At 40.2% G+C, this 19,525-nt stretch overlaps 1 protein-coding gene across 2 annotated transcripts in view; it reads right to left on the reverse strand.

Annotated features, from left to right (window-relative positions):
* LPP (LIM domain containing preferred translocation partner in lipoma) overlaps window positions 1-19,525 on the reverse strand; it is a 681,585-nt gene that overhangs the window by 338,170 nt on the left and 323,890 nt on the right. For both annotated transcript variants that reach the window (XM_030860949.3, XM_060298293.2), the window contains one exon: window positions 8,686-8,808. In XM_030860949.3, the coding sequence (XP_030716809.1) occupies window positions 8,686-8,808 (123 nt within the window). The remainder of the gene's footprint in view (window positions 1-8,685; window positions 8,809-19,525) is intronic.

Raw genomic sequence — 19,525 nt, forward strand, 5'->3', positions numbered from 1 at the left:
CTCTTTAAAATAAGTATGAAGTTTACATATTTTTAAGGATGTTCACAGGGACATACAGATAGAAAGTTTATTTCCATTTAAAAAGCACAAGTTAGGTTAAGGCAATTAATTAGTTGTGAAAGAGCTTATAATTGGCATACACTTACATCATTTCAAATATCGTGTCAGGAGGTATCAGAAATAATGTGGTAAGGAAGAAGATGAATCATAGGGTCTCAAGCAAAAGTCATATGATAATTCTGCAGACTTTTGCTTTTTTTCTGAGAAAAAGGAAGCATATATCAGCTCATCAGTCAGGTAACTTTTTGTCTCCTATCACTGAATTCAAAGAATTGATTGTATTGATCTTTGTTTCAGGCAACACTGAGTAACATGAAGGTCTTCTCTTTTCAGCAGTTCCTTAGAGGATGCAGAAGAGAACTTGATATTTATTTTTATATCAACCCAATAATAAGAGAATAGTTATAGTATTGAATTTTAACCCCAAATAATATCATCTTTTCAACCAAGTGCATTGTCTTCAAGTGATATAAGGCAGTGCAGGGGTAAAGGTAGAAATTTTAGCTGATTCAGCAGCTACCATTAAGTTGTCCTTATAAAACTCATTTGCCTCAGCTGTACTATTTTTTTATTGGTGCAAATACCTGTTAATTATGGAAAAATCAGAAAGCAGTTATAACTATGTCACATACTAACTCGATATCAGTTCCGGAGTGGGTTCTCTAGCAAGTTTCTAGGGTGTGAATCTTTACATCATTATTGGATTTGATGACAATATTTACTTATTTATTCAGCACATATGAATTTGTATGTCTCTTGTTTGCCAGGAAACGAAAAGATAATCTTGCCTCAAGGACTTCATACTCTGGTATTTAACACAATTATATTTTTACTGTTCAAGCTTAAGGCATTGTGCAATTTTATACTGTGTCTGTAAGGTATACTCTGTGAGGTACAATTATTAAATTTTTACTTGAGTAAAAATTATTATTTGAGTAATTTGTGATTTAGAACAACAAAACATAATCCAGTTCTATTCTGTGGTCTTGAACCCCAATACGACAGCACAGATTAGGTGCATGTTTGGGTGAGGGTCCGGGACCTCAGAGAGGTCAAATTCACAGAGAGGCAAATTCTAAAATTCACCAGTGGCCCTGTCTGTACTTACAGATGAAAATTATACTTACTGGCTCAACAGCAGTAAGTGCCCAATTTGTACCTTTTATTTCAATAAAATTCCCGTTTGTAGTTTTATGTAAACTGGGAATATGTATGTTCAAACTATGAAACATAACAAATTAAACTTTCATATTTGTAGTTGATATATTCACTGAAAGGCGATGTATAACTTTCCTGGTAATTCTTGCACAGTGTGAAAGGAAACTTAGCAGTTATACTCCAATGTGGTATTTTGTGGAGAGGACAGACCAGTTACTCACCATGACAAATGGTGATATGTAGGATTGGTTACTAACCACCTCCAACCTTCTGTCTAGAGAGGCCATCGTTATCATCATTATACTTTAGTTTGGCATATAAAGGAAATGGATGTCAAAATGCACAAAACAGTGACAATATCTTATCTGAGATCCGGCTTTTACTCTTAAAACACAATATTCCCATGTATTTGCCATGGTAAAATCTAATCATCTCGAGTAAAAAATATAGCCGGATTTGTATTTTGTTGTTTATTTGCTTTTAAATTAAAAAAAAAAAAAAAGAAGAAGAAGGGAATAAAGGGAACCATGGGGTTTGAGACCAAGGCTGCTACCAAAATAGATATTTAAACAGTGGGAGAGGATGACAGAAATAAGAAAACCAGTCCTGACAAGAAAGCTCTTTAATTCTGCAAATGTGATGTGTGCGTCTGCATGGACATAAGGCTAATTATTTCCACTAAGATGCTGTTGTAAAATGGAGAAGCTCAACAGGCATCTTTGTGAGTTTCTTTTGAAACCAATGCCTGGATGGAGTGACTAAGTGTAATGAAACACAATCATCTCTGAGCCAAGGTCTTGCAAACATATCACAGCTAAAGGTTACCCCAGGGACCATGGCCAGGGTACCATAGAAGACTCCCCCCCTCCCTGCCCTAGGCTCCAGCAGAGCTGGCTTCTCCTGGGTACTCTCAGCAGCAGCTGCCTTGCTTACCTTCCTCCTATTTCACTGCTGGGAGCTAACCTACACCACATGCTCAGAGCACACCCTTACATTGGGACAAGTAAAATGGGCATTTTGGGGCAAAAGTTTTGTAGAGGTTCAATTCAAGGTAGATCTTCAACCTAAAGTTCCACTCTGAAAATGTTACATTTTCATGGTGCTCAAAACAAGATTAGATGTTAACTTTATTATGCTTGTCACATAAGACACAAACACAAACATCACCCTCTTAAAGAGGAGAAGGAGGTATACATGTTATTGAGATGCAATTATATACAATCTAAAAATCAACTGCCCGTCATCAAACTCACGGCACGCAACTCTGAGTCAGCTAAGGGCTCCACCACCTCGACCTCATTGTTACTTAATGTTGAGGCTTCCTGGCAGGTAGAGACTAATTCAAAATAACCCAGATCTTCTAAATATGGGTACCACAAAGAATTAGATCCCCTGTTCTTTTAAAATGGTATTTTTGCCTCTCTTATTTTATTGGACTCCATTTGGTATCATATATGAGGCTTCTACTATATTTCGACTTTGACTCTAGCTCTCAGAGAAAACTATTAGTAAGCAGACAGTACAGACACATAGACAAATCTGTTTTTCTTTCTTAAGCAAATCACAGTATGCACCTCATTTTGTCCCAGTTGAATACGGGAAGAGAAAATGACACTATCCACACCTTTTCTCTTTTTCAACAGTATAATACCCAGTTCCTATCTCCATTCCCAAGAAGCCAAAAAAGAAGCAGCAAAGTCCCAGTCTGCAGGGATAGTCTACATCGTACCACACAGTATCAGCATGTTGCAGCCTTCATCTCCCAGTAGCCTACATGTTTGAGTTGCAACGAATAATATGGAATATTAAAAATTTAATTCCTAATTAATCTCCCCTGCAGCTGCTCATGGCTTTTGCAAGCTAGAACATGGAGCATAAGAGAACAGAAGATCCATGGCACCATAAGACTCCACCCTGATTATGCTGCCTGCAAGCCCTCAGGCCACATGAATTCCAAATAAAAAGCCTTCCATGCAACACAGACACACCTGAAATAATTTCTTAGGTTGCCTCATGCATTATTGCTCCATGAAAGGGACTCAGTGTGGCAGCACTGGAATTTCAATTCGAGATGTGTCCATGCGATCAAACAGCATGTATGTACTCAGTTTCCAAATAGACTAAGAAATTACAATACTTTTAAAATGCTTTAAATGAGAAAGATAAATAGATCATTGATAGCACAACCAGCATTCAGAAAGGATAAACCCCAAACCTTCAAAGACCTGAAGCTTCAAAGTAAGCTCCAGACACAAGCTAGCAATCCCAAAACAAAAATGGGAAGGATTGAGTGGACTGTTGTTCAAAGCCAACATCTTATTTCTTGTAACTCTAGAACAACATGGTATCTCTGCAAAAGGGGAAAAACTGTAGCTACCATGCCCATTTTAGAAATATAGAAAAGGAAGCTAAGACTGGTGATGTGGAGAATTCACACAGTTGGAGCTCCTTTTCGAGAGGTGATCACAGGGAATTGAGATGATAGTGCTCTTCTTATTGGCAAACTTGGGAGCCTAGACTATCAAACTAGGTCCAACCCTATTCTTATCCCTGGAATCTCTCCAATTTTTTTCATACTAGTCTAAATGAGGATAGTGAAATTTCAATTCCAAAGAAATTTGATTCAAAAATACTAAATCCCCAGTTACAATTAATATACAATATCTGAAAGTTCTTCCAAGTCACCTAGGTACCAGCTCCAACCCTACTAAACTCACTGCAGGGAAGAAAAGGCAGCTTTGTAGTAGGAATTCGAAGGCCAGCACTCTAGGCCTGGTTTTGTCAAGAGAAGGGAAAGAAAATCATTAAGTCCATGGATTTATCCTTTGTCTTCTAAGAAATCAAGAGAATTTCAATGTGACCCCGTGTGGCTCTTCCCAAGAGTCTAAGCTGTACTTTTATTAACAGTAGAAAGCCAGATGGGTGGGATCTAGACACATACTAATTCAAAGACACTATACTATCATAAATTTTCTGTTTATCTTTATGTTTTTGATCTGTCTACTCCTTTATGTTTCCAAGCTATATTTTAAGGAAAGTACCACAAAAGAGAGATATTTCGGAATAAACTAATTGAAATGCTAAAGGGAACCAAGGTGTCCCTTGGTTGCCCTTAGCATCCACAGGGAACCATTACATCATGGTTCAAGCAAAACAGAAAAAAATCATTCATCCTACCTCTAACTGAGCCTCCCTGAGCAATGCTCTTTCCCTCTCTAGACAAAAACTTTCCTTCTGTAAAGAGTTTGGCTACATGACCTCTAAGCTGTGATACTCTTAGATCATACTGAGTCTGCAATTCACCCCACAACCACTTCCAAGCTTCTCACACCTGTTTTTCTAAAACGACTCCCTAATACACACATTTTTAAATGATCAGAAATTTTATTGCTAAACACTAAGGTAGTTTAATTGCATTACTCTGGGCAGTGGCTGACACAGATGTACCATTTATATCTTCTGTAAAACTTGCTAAAGGTGTTACCCTCCAAACCCTCTGTCTTCAGAAACACTGTTGCTACCTGCCCCTCCCCCCAAAATTTCTCCTTTTACTGAGAGAGTCCTTGGGCATCAAGGCTACTTAGGTATTAAATTAGTGCCTGTGATTTCATCTGCCATTCACTTTGTATTCCACATACCCTATATCATAATTGAACTACCTTATTCTTCCAACAAGACATTCACTTTCAAATTGCTTGACTTTCTCATTCCTGTTATTCTCTCATTTGAATCCCATGCCTTTCCCATGACATATGCAGCCAAGGGAACTCAAATTCTACCTGCTCTGTGCAGTCCCCCCTGACACTTCCCTAGAAAAGTATAAAATAGAATGTTGATATTCCTATCTTTGATTTCCCAACAATTTCAACATCTGGTGAGTCACACAATAACTTAAAGTAGCACATCCAACAAAGCCCTTCTTTTGTGTCCCTCTGAATTGTTTATGCATTTGTCTCTTCCGTAAGACTACAGATTACTCTAGATCAAGAACATGCTGACACGCTAACCTCTACATTTCCAATGCCTAATCCACAGTGGGATCTCAATAAATGTTAGCTGAATGAATGAAAATGTGGAATGAAGCCGTATTTCCCAAATAAAAACATGGATAAATAAGCGAACAGAAATAAAGTTGGGACATCTGAGAGTGGAAATTGCCCCTTTCGAAAAAGGAAGAAAAAGCCCCATAAACATCTATTTTCAAGAGCTCAGATATTTTTCAAAGTTGTTATGTGAATAGAGCAACTTTGGACCACCTACTGTACAAACATTCCACCTATATGATCCTTTTCTGCTCAATCCATGAGTCAAAGCAGCCTTGCAAAGGTGATTCAGAGGTGGGTTCGGGAAAAGCACACAACACATGCTTGAATAATGAGAAATCACAGACCTGCTAGCCTACTTTAAGTAGTCAGGTGATTCAACAGGTTTTGCAGTTTGCTTTGGATCAAAAATGGAAACATCAAAATTGGGCAGTAACAGTCTACATTTCTAGGACTTTTCAAGTACCTTTTGATTACAACACAACACAGTCTACTGCGGACATCATCTTCTCTTAGCACATACTTTTAATATTTTAAGTGTGTGATTACTGTTCTCACAGCATATAATTATGTTAACCAATAAATACTAACACATCTAATTTAGTTCCACCAGAGTAAAGATAATTCAGAAGAACGAGCTGCTTCTCCCAATTAACTCTTGCTTTCCTAAATTAGAATAATAAAGAAGTTAGAATGGATCACTCTTTAAGTTCTGAATGGAACAGGCAGCTGAAAAGTGGAATTCTCAACCTGTTCTACTTAAGAGTTATCACTATTCATTTTTAAAATTTTTATACAATTTCTAAAGGTAATTTTCCATTTACAGTTATTACAAAATATTAGCTATATTTCCTGTGTTGTACAATATATCCTTGAGCCTATCTTATACCCAACAGCTTGTACCTTTCACTCCCCACTCCTCCGCCCTAATTTTTTTTACCCTTTGAATATTTTTCTTTTTATGAGAAAGCCATACTCAAGGGACACTGCTCCTCATGTGACTGATTAGTGTCCCTCGAGTATGGCTTTCTCATAAAAAGAAAAACATTCAGAGGGATCTCCCCAATCTGGTTCTAGAACTTAAAAATCAAACACGGGTCTAAATTCAAGGTCCAGCTGTGCGCACGTTGTAGTCACATGTCCTAACTTAGTTTCCTCATCCACAAAATCAGCACACCATCTATATCTCAGAGTTGAGATATCTGTATTTCACTGAAGTGTGAATAGATGTGAAAGTGCTTTATTTTACAATCAGTAAAGCACTGTGCAAATATCAGTGATCATGAATGTGTGTGCACAGTGAGATTGCGCAAACAAAAATGCGGCCACTGAATACACCCATTAAAATGCAGTGGTTTACGGGAGGCACGTGCAGACACAGTCTTAAAGGATGAAGGCTATGTTAAGCAAAAACCGCTATGCAGAATCTCCCCAGTGTATATCAGGGTATGAGAACTCAGGAGGGGAAAATAAAGAGCAAACAAAACTCCTATTTAAAAAGGAGGAGAGGGCATAGAAGTATTTACTCACGAAATGGATGAGTCCAGGGGCAAAGTCAGTGGCCTTGCTGTTCCGAGAAAGTGGGCTTGAGGTATTTGCTTGGGTGGAATTGGAAACATGCTTAACATCAAACTACAGTTTGCTGGAAAACATTTCTGAGACCTGGGTCCATCCTCTTGCATCTTTTCAGAGTTTGTCTTATTTCCTATGTTCCTTTTTCAGGATGAATCATAGTTTTCTCCTGCTTGAAAACCTTCAACTAACCCTCATTATTTATAAAAGACAGACCAAAATCTTAATCTGGCATTCAAACAAGTCCACAGGCTGTTAGCAGGAAGCCCCCAGGCATGTAGTCCACTTGAAGCTTGCGATGGCCCCGTCTGAAGCCATCACACTGCTTGCAGTTCTCTGAATGCAGCCTGGACCTTCCTGCCCCGTGACTCAGGCTGCTCTCTCTCCCCTCTTGCTTCCAACATCACCGTTCCACCCATCCCTTAGCTGAACGTGCAAATCTTCGGATGAACCTTCTCAGATGTTGCCACCTTTCAAAGAATATCTCGCTCTTTTCCTTGTGCTCCTATATATCTGCCATTGTTGAACTTAGGATACTATATGCTCCTGACAGATGACAACTCGGTCCTATTTTTCTCCCTTTCAACCTCCTAACAGTTCCCCCAAAAGACCACAGCCCATGCTACATACCTGCAGCTCAGCACGTGTTTACAGAAATAAAGTGAATTTTCACCACTGACAGGTCTAGTGGAGCCAAGGGTAACAAGAGCTAAGGAAGAGCTGAGCTCTAGTGTGTTTCGCCTTGTGCCCCTACATAGCTGACAGTCCCATTGTATGTCTAGAAAAGGCAACGGGAACATGTCTAAAGAAGAAAGCACCTTACGAAGTTCTGTGTTGAAATGACTGACAGCAGAGAAGCAGGACTGGCTTTTCACCTGTGAAATGAACCATTGTGAATATAGAGGCTGCTGTTGAAGAACTGGAGTGCTGTAGGTCAAGCAAACATCCCACGAGAGTCAAACAACACGGTGACAACAGTGCCAGTCCAAGATCTGCATGCAGAGTCCTGCTGGCTGTCTTCTGAGGACTCACAAGCCCTGAAATTGACTTGCCGTTACTTTCTCCAGACCGGAGGGAGGCAGGGAATGACCACAAGCAGTGCGAGGTCGGCTTCCAAAATGCAGATAATAAGTGAAGGTGCAGAAGAACAGCCATGCTCCAAAGGAAGCCAAAGGGTACAAAGAAGAACTGATAACAAGGCACCATTTGCATTAAAAAAAAAAAAAAAAGATTAATTGCTGTCACCAAATTCTGGTAAGATTGGGGAGAAACTGATATATTCAAACTGCTGGTGCCAGTATAAGCTATGTACCACCCGTGGAAAGAAAAGTAAAGAAAGCACTCGTAATCCCCAATGTAGAAATCCCGCTCTAAAAAAACCTGAGTTAGGGAAATAGCTCCAAAGAAAATATACACGAAAATGCCCCACATAGCATTACTTCCAACAAGCAAAAAAGCTAGCCGCCTCGATATCCAACGTAAGGAATTTCTTAGAAAAGATGCAGCCCTCACCCTAAGTTTAACATAGTCATGCTAAGCCATATTTCTGAAGATTATACCAACGTATAACAAAATATCCACCTAGACAAAGCCAGAAAAAGAGCAGGGCAATGGAATAAGAGATTTAATTTTATAACATTTGTGTATAACACTGTTGGGTTATTTTAAAGAAAAGACTAATCAAATCAATGAAAGAAATGTCTGTTAACTAACACGTTGATATTAAATAAAAAGACAACTTAGACCGTTGACTCTGAGAAAATCCAAAAAGAATGGAAGGGATAAAAGAAGCAGCTTGTTCTTTCAGATAATTGCAGGTTATCTGTGGTGACTATTTGCAGATAGCTCTTACCTGTGGAGGCCGAGGCTTGTAGGGGGAGCTGCACTCCAGGTCGGCCAAGATGCTAGTCAATGAGTCGATCTCAGCGTCCAGGCTCGAGCGTCTCTCCTCAAGGGTCTTGCCTCCAGGATTTCCCTGTGAGAAGCAACACAGTCATGTTAAAAAGGGCAATTTCCAGTTTCCATCCATATCAATCTGAGTTCAAATTTCTCAAGTTATACTGTGACTCTGTCCAAGGTTTTCTGCACCTCATTTCCTTTAGCTTTGATAAAATCTCAGTGAGGTAGGCTGGAGAATTATCCCTCTTTGACAGGTAAGAAAGCTGAAATAGATGAGGTGATTTTCCTAAAGTCATACTCATATTTAGAGGATATTCCCTTTGATGAATATCCAAGTTAAAGGAAGTAAATGTCTCCATCCCTGCCCTCAAGGAGCAGATCCAACTAGGGACATAATGCAAATTCCACGTTCAGAAACCACTGTATAGAATGATGACATTTTAGTGGGAGCAGGAAAAGGCAAGGAGAGACTTACAGTCCAGGAAGAGGAATGGAATCAGTGTGAGATCAGTAGACTAGGTGTGTCTGTGTCAGAGAGAGATGGCAAGCCCCGAGCGATGCCCCTAAAAAGTGAACTAGGATAAGACCGCTCAGGGTCCTGGCCAAGGGGCTGCAGAGGAAGCATGTGGCAGTGACCGCTGAATATGAACAGGGGGATCTGTGGATTTCACATGTCAGTGTCCCATGTTAGCGCGAGCACCGACTGCTACCGGCATTGAGAATCCATGTGGAGCGAGCAGAGGGCAATAACACCGCCACAAGGACATCCCCAGGAAGTGGGAGCAAGCTTAGGACAAACGAGCCAACAGTTTGCCTAGAGCTTAAGGCAAGGAAATAGAGAGTGAAATAGCAAGGAACCATAAAGGTCGCCCTAGAATTTGGAAGCAGGGTGAGTTAAAATAATTTTTTAAGGTGACAATGTAATAACGATCATGGACATGTGATGAGAATGTGTCTTAAGACTCCATCAAGAAATCACAGTGAATCTGCAGTAAGGCCCGGTAGGAATGAAATAATGGGAAGTTAGTGTAATTGAATTAACTCTATTGCACGTGTCTAAGGAGGTTAAATATCAGTATAGTGTCTGGAAGAGTTTAGAAAAAAACCAAGAAACCAGAGTTTCCTCAGTGACAACAAAACCTAGGGTCCCTGACAAGCTAGCATTAAAATCTTACAATTCTCCGGGTAAATTTATCTTTTTAATGAATATGATGCACCAGACAATGATAGCATAATGGTATTTCCAATTAAGACCACTAGTTTCTTCTCCCTTAGAAGCTTGTTCCCAAAACCTTCCCTGAGTTCTTATTCCTTATTTAATTCTCTGCATAAAACATCTCTATTGGGATCTAGCATATTGGTCAGTCTCTTGTGAATTTAGCCAGCATGAGTTAATCCCTCTGGACCTTATCTATTTCAGGCACGATGATAACATCAAGGTGTATGAAGCTATAGCCCAGCCCCTTGGAGCCAAACCCAAAGACTGCTGCCTGCCCCGTAGGCAGTGGCATCTGTTCTTGTGAGCCCTCTTTAACTATGGGTACCTTCAATCACATTATCTAAAACCACCTTCTCATCATTTTCTATTTCTGGATGCATTTGTATGACCCCTCTATGGCCCTCTATCCCCTCACCCTGTTTGGTTTATTTTTCTTGTAATATCTATCACCATCTAACATTATATTTTATGTATATTTGTCTGTCTATCATCAGACTCCCCAGGAGAATGTAAGCTTCATGAGGGCAAGGAATTTGTCTGTTTCCTTCCTCGTTATTTCCCCAGAATCTTGCTCAGGGCCTAATCCATGAACGCGTTCAATGAATAATTTGAGTAAATAAATGAATAAGTAATGGCAGACTCTGCCATAGGTCCAGCCCATAACCTTTTCCATATAAACATCTTTTGGGTAAAATCAGCTAAAAGTACAGCAGGATCAGTGGATGCAAAGGGAAGCAAAAGGCTCAGTGTGCCTGTGTGTACATACTTGCGTGTGTCTGTGTATTTCATGCTATATGGCCCAGATTTGAAAGTCATCCTTGTGAAAATTGAGTGGCTTTCCTCAGCCCTCTTGCTACAGCCAGAAATGGGAAAACAGTGGAATGACAGGTCTCAGAGTCTGAATTTCCAGTTGACCAAACCCTCTAAGACCAGTGGGTCTCTGCCCTAGGACCAGATGTTTTCAAAGAGCTAATCCCTCTGTTAGAGGTGATCTTATCTTTACTTCATTGAGTATTAATAACTATGAAATACTGTGGTATTACTGAGAAAAAAAGACCCTAAAAATTTTAAATTCAAGTGAACATTCTGGCAATGGATTCTGGTACAAGGAAAGATAGGATCTCAGTTGCGTTATGGAAGGCAACTGAGAATTGTGTGAACCTGATTCTCTTATATGCAGTTATAAAACATTATTATTAACATGAATTTGATCACTGTATTCCCATATACTCATAGACAGCACAAAATATTGGTAAAGGTGGTGGACTGGAGTCTAGTTAAATTCTTCCCTGGGCCATAGTTTCTTCATCTATAAAACTAGGAGAACATCACCTGCCCTACCGAAGCCAGAGAGATGTTACAAGACTCAGATAAGAAAATGGATGGGAAAAACACTCTTTAAATTGTAAAGTGCTATAACTATTATGATTTTCATAAATTGCATTAATTACAGCAACCAGTAACTATAAATTAATATGAATAATATAGCTATTGTTAATTCTTCTTCTTAAAGGGAGCATCATTCATTAAGTATTCCCTTGGGGTATCAGTAAAGAGACAGGATTTAATCAGGTCTTCAACATCTGTACTTCACTGTAGCAGACAGCACAGCAACTGCCCATGCCCTGAGTAAAGGGATACCATGGAGCCTCAGAAGTCACAGAATTACCCTGAGCCATGCAACGAAACAAGTCATTATAGTGTCCGACCAGCCTGTGCATGTAAGACCTCATTCTGCCTTCCCTCTGAGTTGGGACGACTCCCCATTTTCAGTTTCTCATATTAGGTTGATGCCATGGAACAAGTTCCAGCCTAATGCTGTGAGATTTTTCACCCAAGACCCCCCTTGCTGCCCTGCCTGGCTTTCTGATAAGAACTTTGTTCCTACATTTCAATCCCCATTATGGACTAGGATAGGCTTCTTTCTCACCACTGATTCTCTACTTAACGTCTCAGTTCAAACAACTGAAGTCCTGCACAAGTCTCACCACCAGCCCTTCCCTTGGTGCTTCATCTGCTACCACAGCATCTTTAGATCCGGGAACTACCTTGCTACTCTCAACACTTTACACTGCGCACTGGAGGACACAGTCCTATAACCAGCTAATGGACTCCTACACACTTACCTACACGTCTTCTCCTTAACTCCCTGTCACTGCAGCCTTACTAGTCACCTGACGGTTGAATGACCTGCCCGAGGCCAAGTAACAATAAGGAAGAGTCTCCTGACTCTTGGCCTAATGCTTTTTCCAGATACCAAAGGGCCTCCTATAAAGTGGTCACTATAATAATAATGATTCTTAAGCTCTTCAACAATAAGTATTATGAGAGATTCCATTGTCTTAGCCCAGGATCTGCCGAAAACAAAGCCTGAGACAAAGGCTTGTGTTCAGGTCACTGATTTTGGGAATCAGTCCCAAAAAACAGTACTGAAGGACCGGACAAGTTAAGCAGGAGAGGAGGGAAAGTCAATTCAAAGGTGCTGAATTGAGCTGGTCACCAATACGGATAACTAGGGCTCCATTTTCCTGGGAACCCTCTAAGGATCTCCATGAAACGTGCCTCAGATTTTCCCATGTAGGGAATGAGAGAAGAGAATGTTCATCCTCTGGCTCTAGTCCTCTACTGGTTTAGAATCACCTACAGGGATATTAACTCCCTCATGCTTGTCCCAAGAAGTACAGAGGTAGCAGAAAAGTCCCAGGACAGAGAGTGAGAGAAAGGTTTTACAGCTGAGGCTGTACTGCCTCAGGTACTGCTAGGTCATACCTATGCAGTGGTGGTTGCCATGGCAATGGCTGGCATCTGAAGGCGGAATGGGAGGGTGAGAAGTAGGGTACAAAGGGTGTCCAGTGACTGTGTCCCCTTATTAACAGCTATAAAACTCACATGAATAAGCCATTCATGGGATATTATTTCCTATAAGACACTTAATTTCATTCATTCAATAAATATGTATATGATAAAAGCTCACCAAATCACAATCAGGGCTTATTATAATTTGGAAAATCATAATTCTTAGTGCCACTACTAGGATTACAGGGTGATGACTCTCCCACTGTGAGTACACAGAAATATACTTTAAAATAGGGCCCAGAACCAGAATTCATAGCATGTGAGGCCATTTGGGTTACATTGCTAGTCCACTAACTACAGGTGATAGATAAAGAGTGCCAGCAGTGAGTCATGAAAGAGCATTATTTGTATTTATTTATTTACTCACTCTTTACATCCAAATATCTTATGTAAAAAATTAACTCATAGAAAAGTTGAACAAGTAGCAAAATGAACTCCATCCACACACCCTTCACCCAGATTTATCAATGGCCAACATTTTGCCTCCCCTTCTAATAACAAAAATATATTTGCTTGCTTGTTACTGTAGTTTAACTATTTGAAAGAAGTTGCAGAAACTTCCTCTCCATATACTTCAGCTTACATATCCTAAGAACTAACTTTTCAATACCATTGTCACACCCAAGAAATGTAATGTGGGTGCAGTAGTAATCTGATGCATGCATGGTCACATTTCACCAGAAGTCCCAGTAATGTCCTTTTATCAATTGTTGTTAATTTCCATCCAGAATCCAATCAAAGATCATACATTGAGGTGACATGTCTTTTTAGTCTCTTTTAATTTAGAACAGGCCCCAGCCTATTTTCCCCTTTCATGAAACTGACTTTGTGTAAAGAATTCAGGCCAGGTGCCTTATAAAAAGTTGAACAATATGGCTTTGTCTGATGACGAGATTCAGATCACACAAGTTTGTCAGGAAGAGTCCACGCGTGATGCTGTGCTCTTTCCGTTGCATCACATCAGGAAGCTCATAATGTTATTTGGCCATTTAGTGATGACAAGTTTGACGACTTGGTTAAGGTAGTGTCCACCAGATTTCTTCACTGTAAAAGTGTCTTCTTCCCTTTTAAATCAATACATGATGTGTGAGGCGACACTTTGAGACCCTGCTAATATTCTGCTCACCACAAACCTTTCACCCAATGACTTTAGTATCCAGAGACGATTCTTGCCTGCACGGATTATTGCACTGGTGGTTGCAAAATGGCGAGAGTATCCATTATTAACAAATGGAAATAAATGGATCCTGCTTAGCATAATAATTTATTTGTTAAGTATTCATTTCCTTTTTGAGGTAGAGAGCAGAACTAACTGCAAAGTCCTCTGCTCTGAAGAAACATCAGGAACCTGACGATCAAATCAGCATTGTTACAGAGAGAGTTCTCGTTCAGGCGGTTAAGGAACACGAAGGACTGGGGCATGGTCTAGTTAATTAAGAACCACCCTCTACCCTAGGAAGTTAACATCCTAGAATTAGAGCCAATCCACAGTGTCATTCTCCAAACACGCATGAACTGACCTAATCCTCAACAACATCCAGAATCTTTGAGGTGGCCAAGCGATCACACTGACACATCGCAGAAGGGGGATTTGAAGAGCCAAGATCCGCATGTGACTGCTCAAAATAATCAGAGAGACCACTTGATGTTGGAGGTACTAAATCTGTGATATTTACATTGCATTTCACAAAGCTCACGGAACTCCTCGGGGCAGACCCCATGTGTAACACTAAGGGACTCCCAACCCCTACCTATGCCTGGACCTCCCTTTGTGGTCCATTAGAGAAAAAAGAAGCTCTCCCTGAGAGCTGAGCAATATAAAACTATCTCATCTTAGGGAACCCTAGGAGGCAAGTGGCACAAAATAGTATATTCCTTTTACATACAATTTTGATTTTCTTTTCAATGGTATTATTTCAGTATTAATAATACAGTGTGAATTTCACTTCATTCTTGTATTCTTTTATGGTTAATAAAGTTCATTATTCCCTTATTTCTAAATTAATGTTAAAAAGATACTGGTTAGTAAAAACAAAAGGGATACAGAAAAGCTGTATTATCTCTAAGCAACAAAACTAAGTATCTGTCATTTATCCATCATCTTTCTTTCTTTGATGAAGCTGAGAAAATAATCAATGAATTTCTTTGTGATCATTTTAATTGAATTCTACTTCCAAAGCATCCTTAACAAGAAAAAAGTAGTGGTGGGACTTGCCTGGTGGCGCAGTGGTTAAGAATCCACCCTCCAATGCAGGAGACACAGGTTCGACCCCTGGTCCAGGAAGATCCCACATGCCGCGGAGCAACTATGCCCGTGTGCCACAACTACTGAGCCTGCGCTCTAGAGCCCATGAGCCACAGCTACTGAAGCCTGCGTGCCTAGAGTCCATGCTCCGCAGCAAGAGAAGCCACCGCAATGAGAAGCCCGTGCACCACAACGAAGAGTAGCCCCCGCTCGCCGCAACTAGAGAAAGCCCACGTGCAGCAACAAAGACCCAGCGCAGCCCCCCTGCCCAAAAAAAAAGTAGTGGTGAAGGCTCTGGAGTCAGACTGGAGGGGTCTGAAACCTGGATCTGCCATTTACCAGTTTTGTGACCTTAAGCAATTTACCTAAGGTCTCTGGGTCTCAGTTTGTCATGCAGTTGTAAAGATTAAATGAGTTCATACATGTCAAGTATCGTTCGCATCTTAAGTATTCAATAAACAACAGCTACTCAGTCATTACCTTGATCACAGTCTCAAAATAAATGCTTTGGCTGACATGGTCAGTCAACTGAGTATGTAACTTTTCAAAGCATTTTGAGTCAAAGTAGAAATCAGCTGCTGGGGGCTTCAATGAGATGGGGCACCTATGCTTCTTAATACATGATGGTGCTAGGCATTAACTGGGAAGCATATAATTCTGCATCAGCAGTTCTCAAACTTCAGCCTGTGTAGAACCACCTGGAGAGCTTGTTAAAACACAGATTACTGGATCCCACTCCAGAGTCTCTGACTGTAAATCCTGGGTGGGGCCCGAGAACTTACATTTCTAACAAGTTCCCGAGTGATACTGATGCTGCTGGTCTGAGGACCACACGTTGAGAACCACTGCTCTAAGTACATTTCTAACACAACGAACATCTGATAGGGTAAATAGTGTATATTTTATATCGTTATGGATGCCATGAAAATGCCAATAGGCAATCCAAATAATGAGTAAGAGAAACCTGGATCAAAATAAAATGGAAACAGTAGCACTGCTTCTTAATATAATCCCGCACGCTATATAATAGTGTGAGCATCCTCATCACACTGATTCCGGTAATGCTGAGTTGACAGGCAGCAGTCAGCAGTAAGAACTCCAGAAAATATGGCCTATTTTATCTAACGGAAATGTCATTTTATTGAATTTGGAGGAAAATGTTGAAAAGAGAAAACAAAAAGGTTTAGTTCATGTGCATTCTTCTTCCCACTCATTGAGTTGAAGGGCTTACCTTTCCAAAAACCCATCTATCTCATCATATATACTCCTCCAGGAAGGCATCACTGATAACCCAGCTTATATGATAATTGACTCTTCTTTGTCTAATTCTCTCTGATAGCAGGGTTCACAGGGTAACTCATTGTCGGTTCACGTGAATGGCTCTTATCCCACGCTGCTCCATGAAATCTTTGTGCTAGGCAGCAAGCAGTCTAAGGAAGGCATGATCCCCAACCTCAAGAAGCCACAGTCTACTGGATAATATGACTTTCACCGCGGCCTACTGATATCAAATACACTTATGTTCTTTAAGACTCTGTAAAACCACACAGAGGAGGCAGAGATTTAAACAAACAAACAAACCTTCCCTAAGAAGCTTATTATCCAATGGGTGATAGAAATACAATTCAACTTTTCTAATGTGCAAAGCTAGGCTAAAACTCGAGTCTCATTATTATGTAAGAAGAGTCATCTACCCCACAGGTTAAGGACCCTGAGGAAAAATGCCATAAAAAGCCATCTTTGGTGCAAACACTGTAGCATTCAAAATAGAGACAACATCTTCACAATTCAAAGTAGAACAATACTTCGGCAACTGAGAGTATGGCAATGAATAAACAGAAAGTAAGGTGACAACAGGAAACAAAGAGAGGTTTTCATGGTTCTAGCATACCTGGAGCAAAAAACGTCAAGATAAAACTTCAGCACTAGGCTTGACACAGGCCTCAGTTTTTTCCTTCCTATTCCCTAACATCCCATCCTTTTCAGGCCTTGAACACTCACCCAAAGTTGATAATGTTTGGTCAACACACATCTCTTTAAAGCAAACAGTCTTGCCCCCAGACCTTGTTGCCAAAAGAGCCACGTTTTGGACCATGGGACTCCACTGCACAGCACTGTGACCCACAAAAGCAAGGCTGGACAGCCCATCTACAAACAGCCTGGTGAATCTAACCTTTCGTCTGTGACAGAAAGGTGAGCTAGGCAATAAACCTCCTTCTCTTATAAATATGAACTAAGCAACATGTGACAAAACTGCCATGAGGATGAACTGTGGTCATGATAAAACAAGAGGATCATGTTCATGGCTAATAATCAGAGCATGTAAGAAGATAAGATGCAATTATTGGAGAGAGGAGATTAATGGGAATGCAAATAATAGAAAAGAAGAGGATCAGAGAGTGAAGAAAGGAAAGGAAGAAGAAAAAGGGGAATAAAAAGGAAAGAGATATGGTCCCATCCTTGAGCCTTCTGGTGTCAGACCTCATCCACATGGATCCTTAAGATAAACTCCTTTATATGGAAATACCCCAAGTGGCCTCTGCTGCACAGTCAGCCTTACTGAAGCAGCCAGCACAAGACCCACTCATTCACAGGGATGACAGCAAGAAGTCAGGTCTGCTTGTGACACCATCAGGGAGTCACTTTTCCTTTCTGAAACCCAACTTTCACTTCTATAAAATGAAGGGTATGAACCTGCCAGGTACACTTTTATTTTTTTTTAAGCTCGAACATTGCATGAGTCTATAATGACGTTTCACAGCTTGCCTGCCACTATCTCTGCTGCCCACTCGCAACCAGACCCAAACCCACCAGAGTTAGGCCCACTCAGAGTTTAAGCCAACTCAGATGTAAGGAAGGACAGGGCTATGGTTAAAGTGGTCCGTGCTTGAGTACACACAAGCAGCCCCTTTGTTCACTGCTCTATTCAGAAGCAAAACATACACACATACAAATAAGTGCGCGCGCACACACACACACACAATATGGAATTATTTGTACTGGATTCTAATCTTTATGAAATAAATATTGATAATGTACTCTTAAAGTAGTCCCTTAAAATTAAAAAGTCAATTTGTATGAGAATAGCTATATAATAACATAGAAAATACATACAGTATCTATCCATCGATAAAATAAGAGCCATAAAAATAACCATAATAAGATCAATTATTTGACAGTAAAAGAGACATTTGGCACACCTTTATTAAGCAGCAGAACCCCATGGGGAAAATAAAATCATACACGGAACCCCATTACTTAAAACAGATAAAAACAGAGCTGCTCTGGTTCAAGTACAAACAGGGAAGGGTACAGTTCCACCCACTGGGTTTTTCCCATTGCCTCCAATAACGTCTGCTGAAGCAGTTCTATAAAAGATACTTGGAAAATCACTGCTGCTGATTTTCTGGGCGAGCTATAGAGGAAGAAACAGGATCCTTAGGGGAGCCACCTTGCCAGTCAGTCCACACACATAGTTTGGCAACACTATACCAAGCTGCCTTTTCTGCACTGTGTGTGCCTGTGTGTATGTGTGTGTGTGTAAAAAGGAGATATAGCCAACTGAAATAGCTATAAAGATACCATTATATAGTGTCATGGAAACTTTCCCAGGAATGTTTTGCTAATACAATTAACACAAAATAATACAAGTATTAGAAGTTTTAAAAGGTAGAGAAAAAAAGAGTTAGGTTTGCCCTTAAGGAAATAATATCTGAGCGGGGAAGGGAAAGAACAATTATCATTCGAACCTACGAAACAAATAGACTGACGAAATATTTTTGGTACCTGCTGTAGCATGCAGTAGAAAATAGCCCATGCCAGGTATTTTTGCAATTAACTTTGTTTTAAAACCTCATGGAAGACAGTTTTCTGATTTTGCATTTTGATAACACAGGACCAATGGGTTGGGGCATGATAAATTCCAGAAACCACTTCCTCACACTCCCCAACAATGCGACAGAAATACCAGAAGCAAATATTCAAATACTTAGAAATGTGATGGTAACATTATATATTGGTTCATCATCCTCACGCCTTTCATCCTTTAATCCTTTCAGGACTCCTCAAAACGTTACCAAAATTGAAAACGAAGGAAAGTGTCCAGTTCCCGTGTCAAGCACTCCATGTCAAGTAGCCAAAGTTATAAAGCCAAGGGGCTTGTCATCGAAGCAGATAAGGGGTAAGAAATTCCTTTAAACTTTTGTGTTTCTGAATCTGTGTGCTAAGCACCATCAACCAGGACTTACAAATAAGAGACGTCTGGCAACGTGTGAATAGATTATAGACGATTGGCATAGAAAAGGTAACTCAGGCTCAGAAATATTAGGACTGGAAGGGGAACTGAAGCAGTTATTCCAGCATTTTCACTTAAATATAATAAAATGCCCCCAAAGAAGTGATTTAGATGTCAGCGATAATAATTCAGTGAAAGGACTGAAATCAGTCTAAAAACTGAACACCTTATACTGGGAA

This window comes from Globicephala melas, chromosome 4 (assembly GCF_963455315.2).
Source record: "Globicephala melas chromosome 4, mGloMel1.2, whole genome shotgun sequence".
Lineage (NCBI taxonomy): Eukaryota > Metazoa > Chordata > Mammalia > Artiodactyla > Delphinidae > Globicephala > Globicephala melas.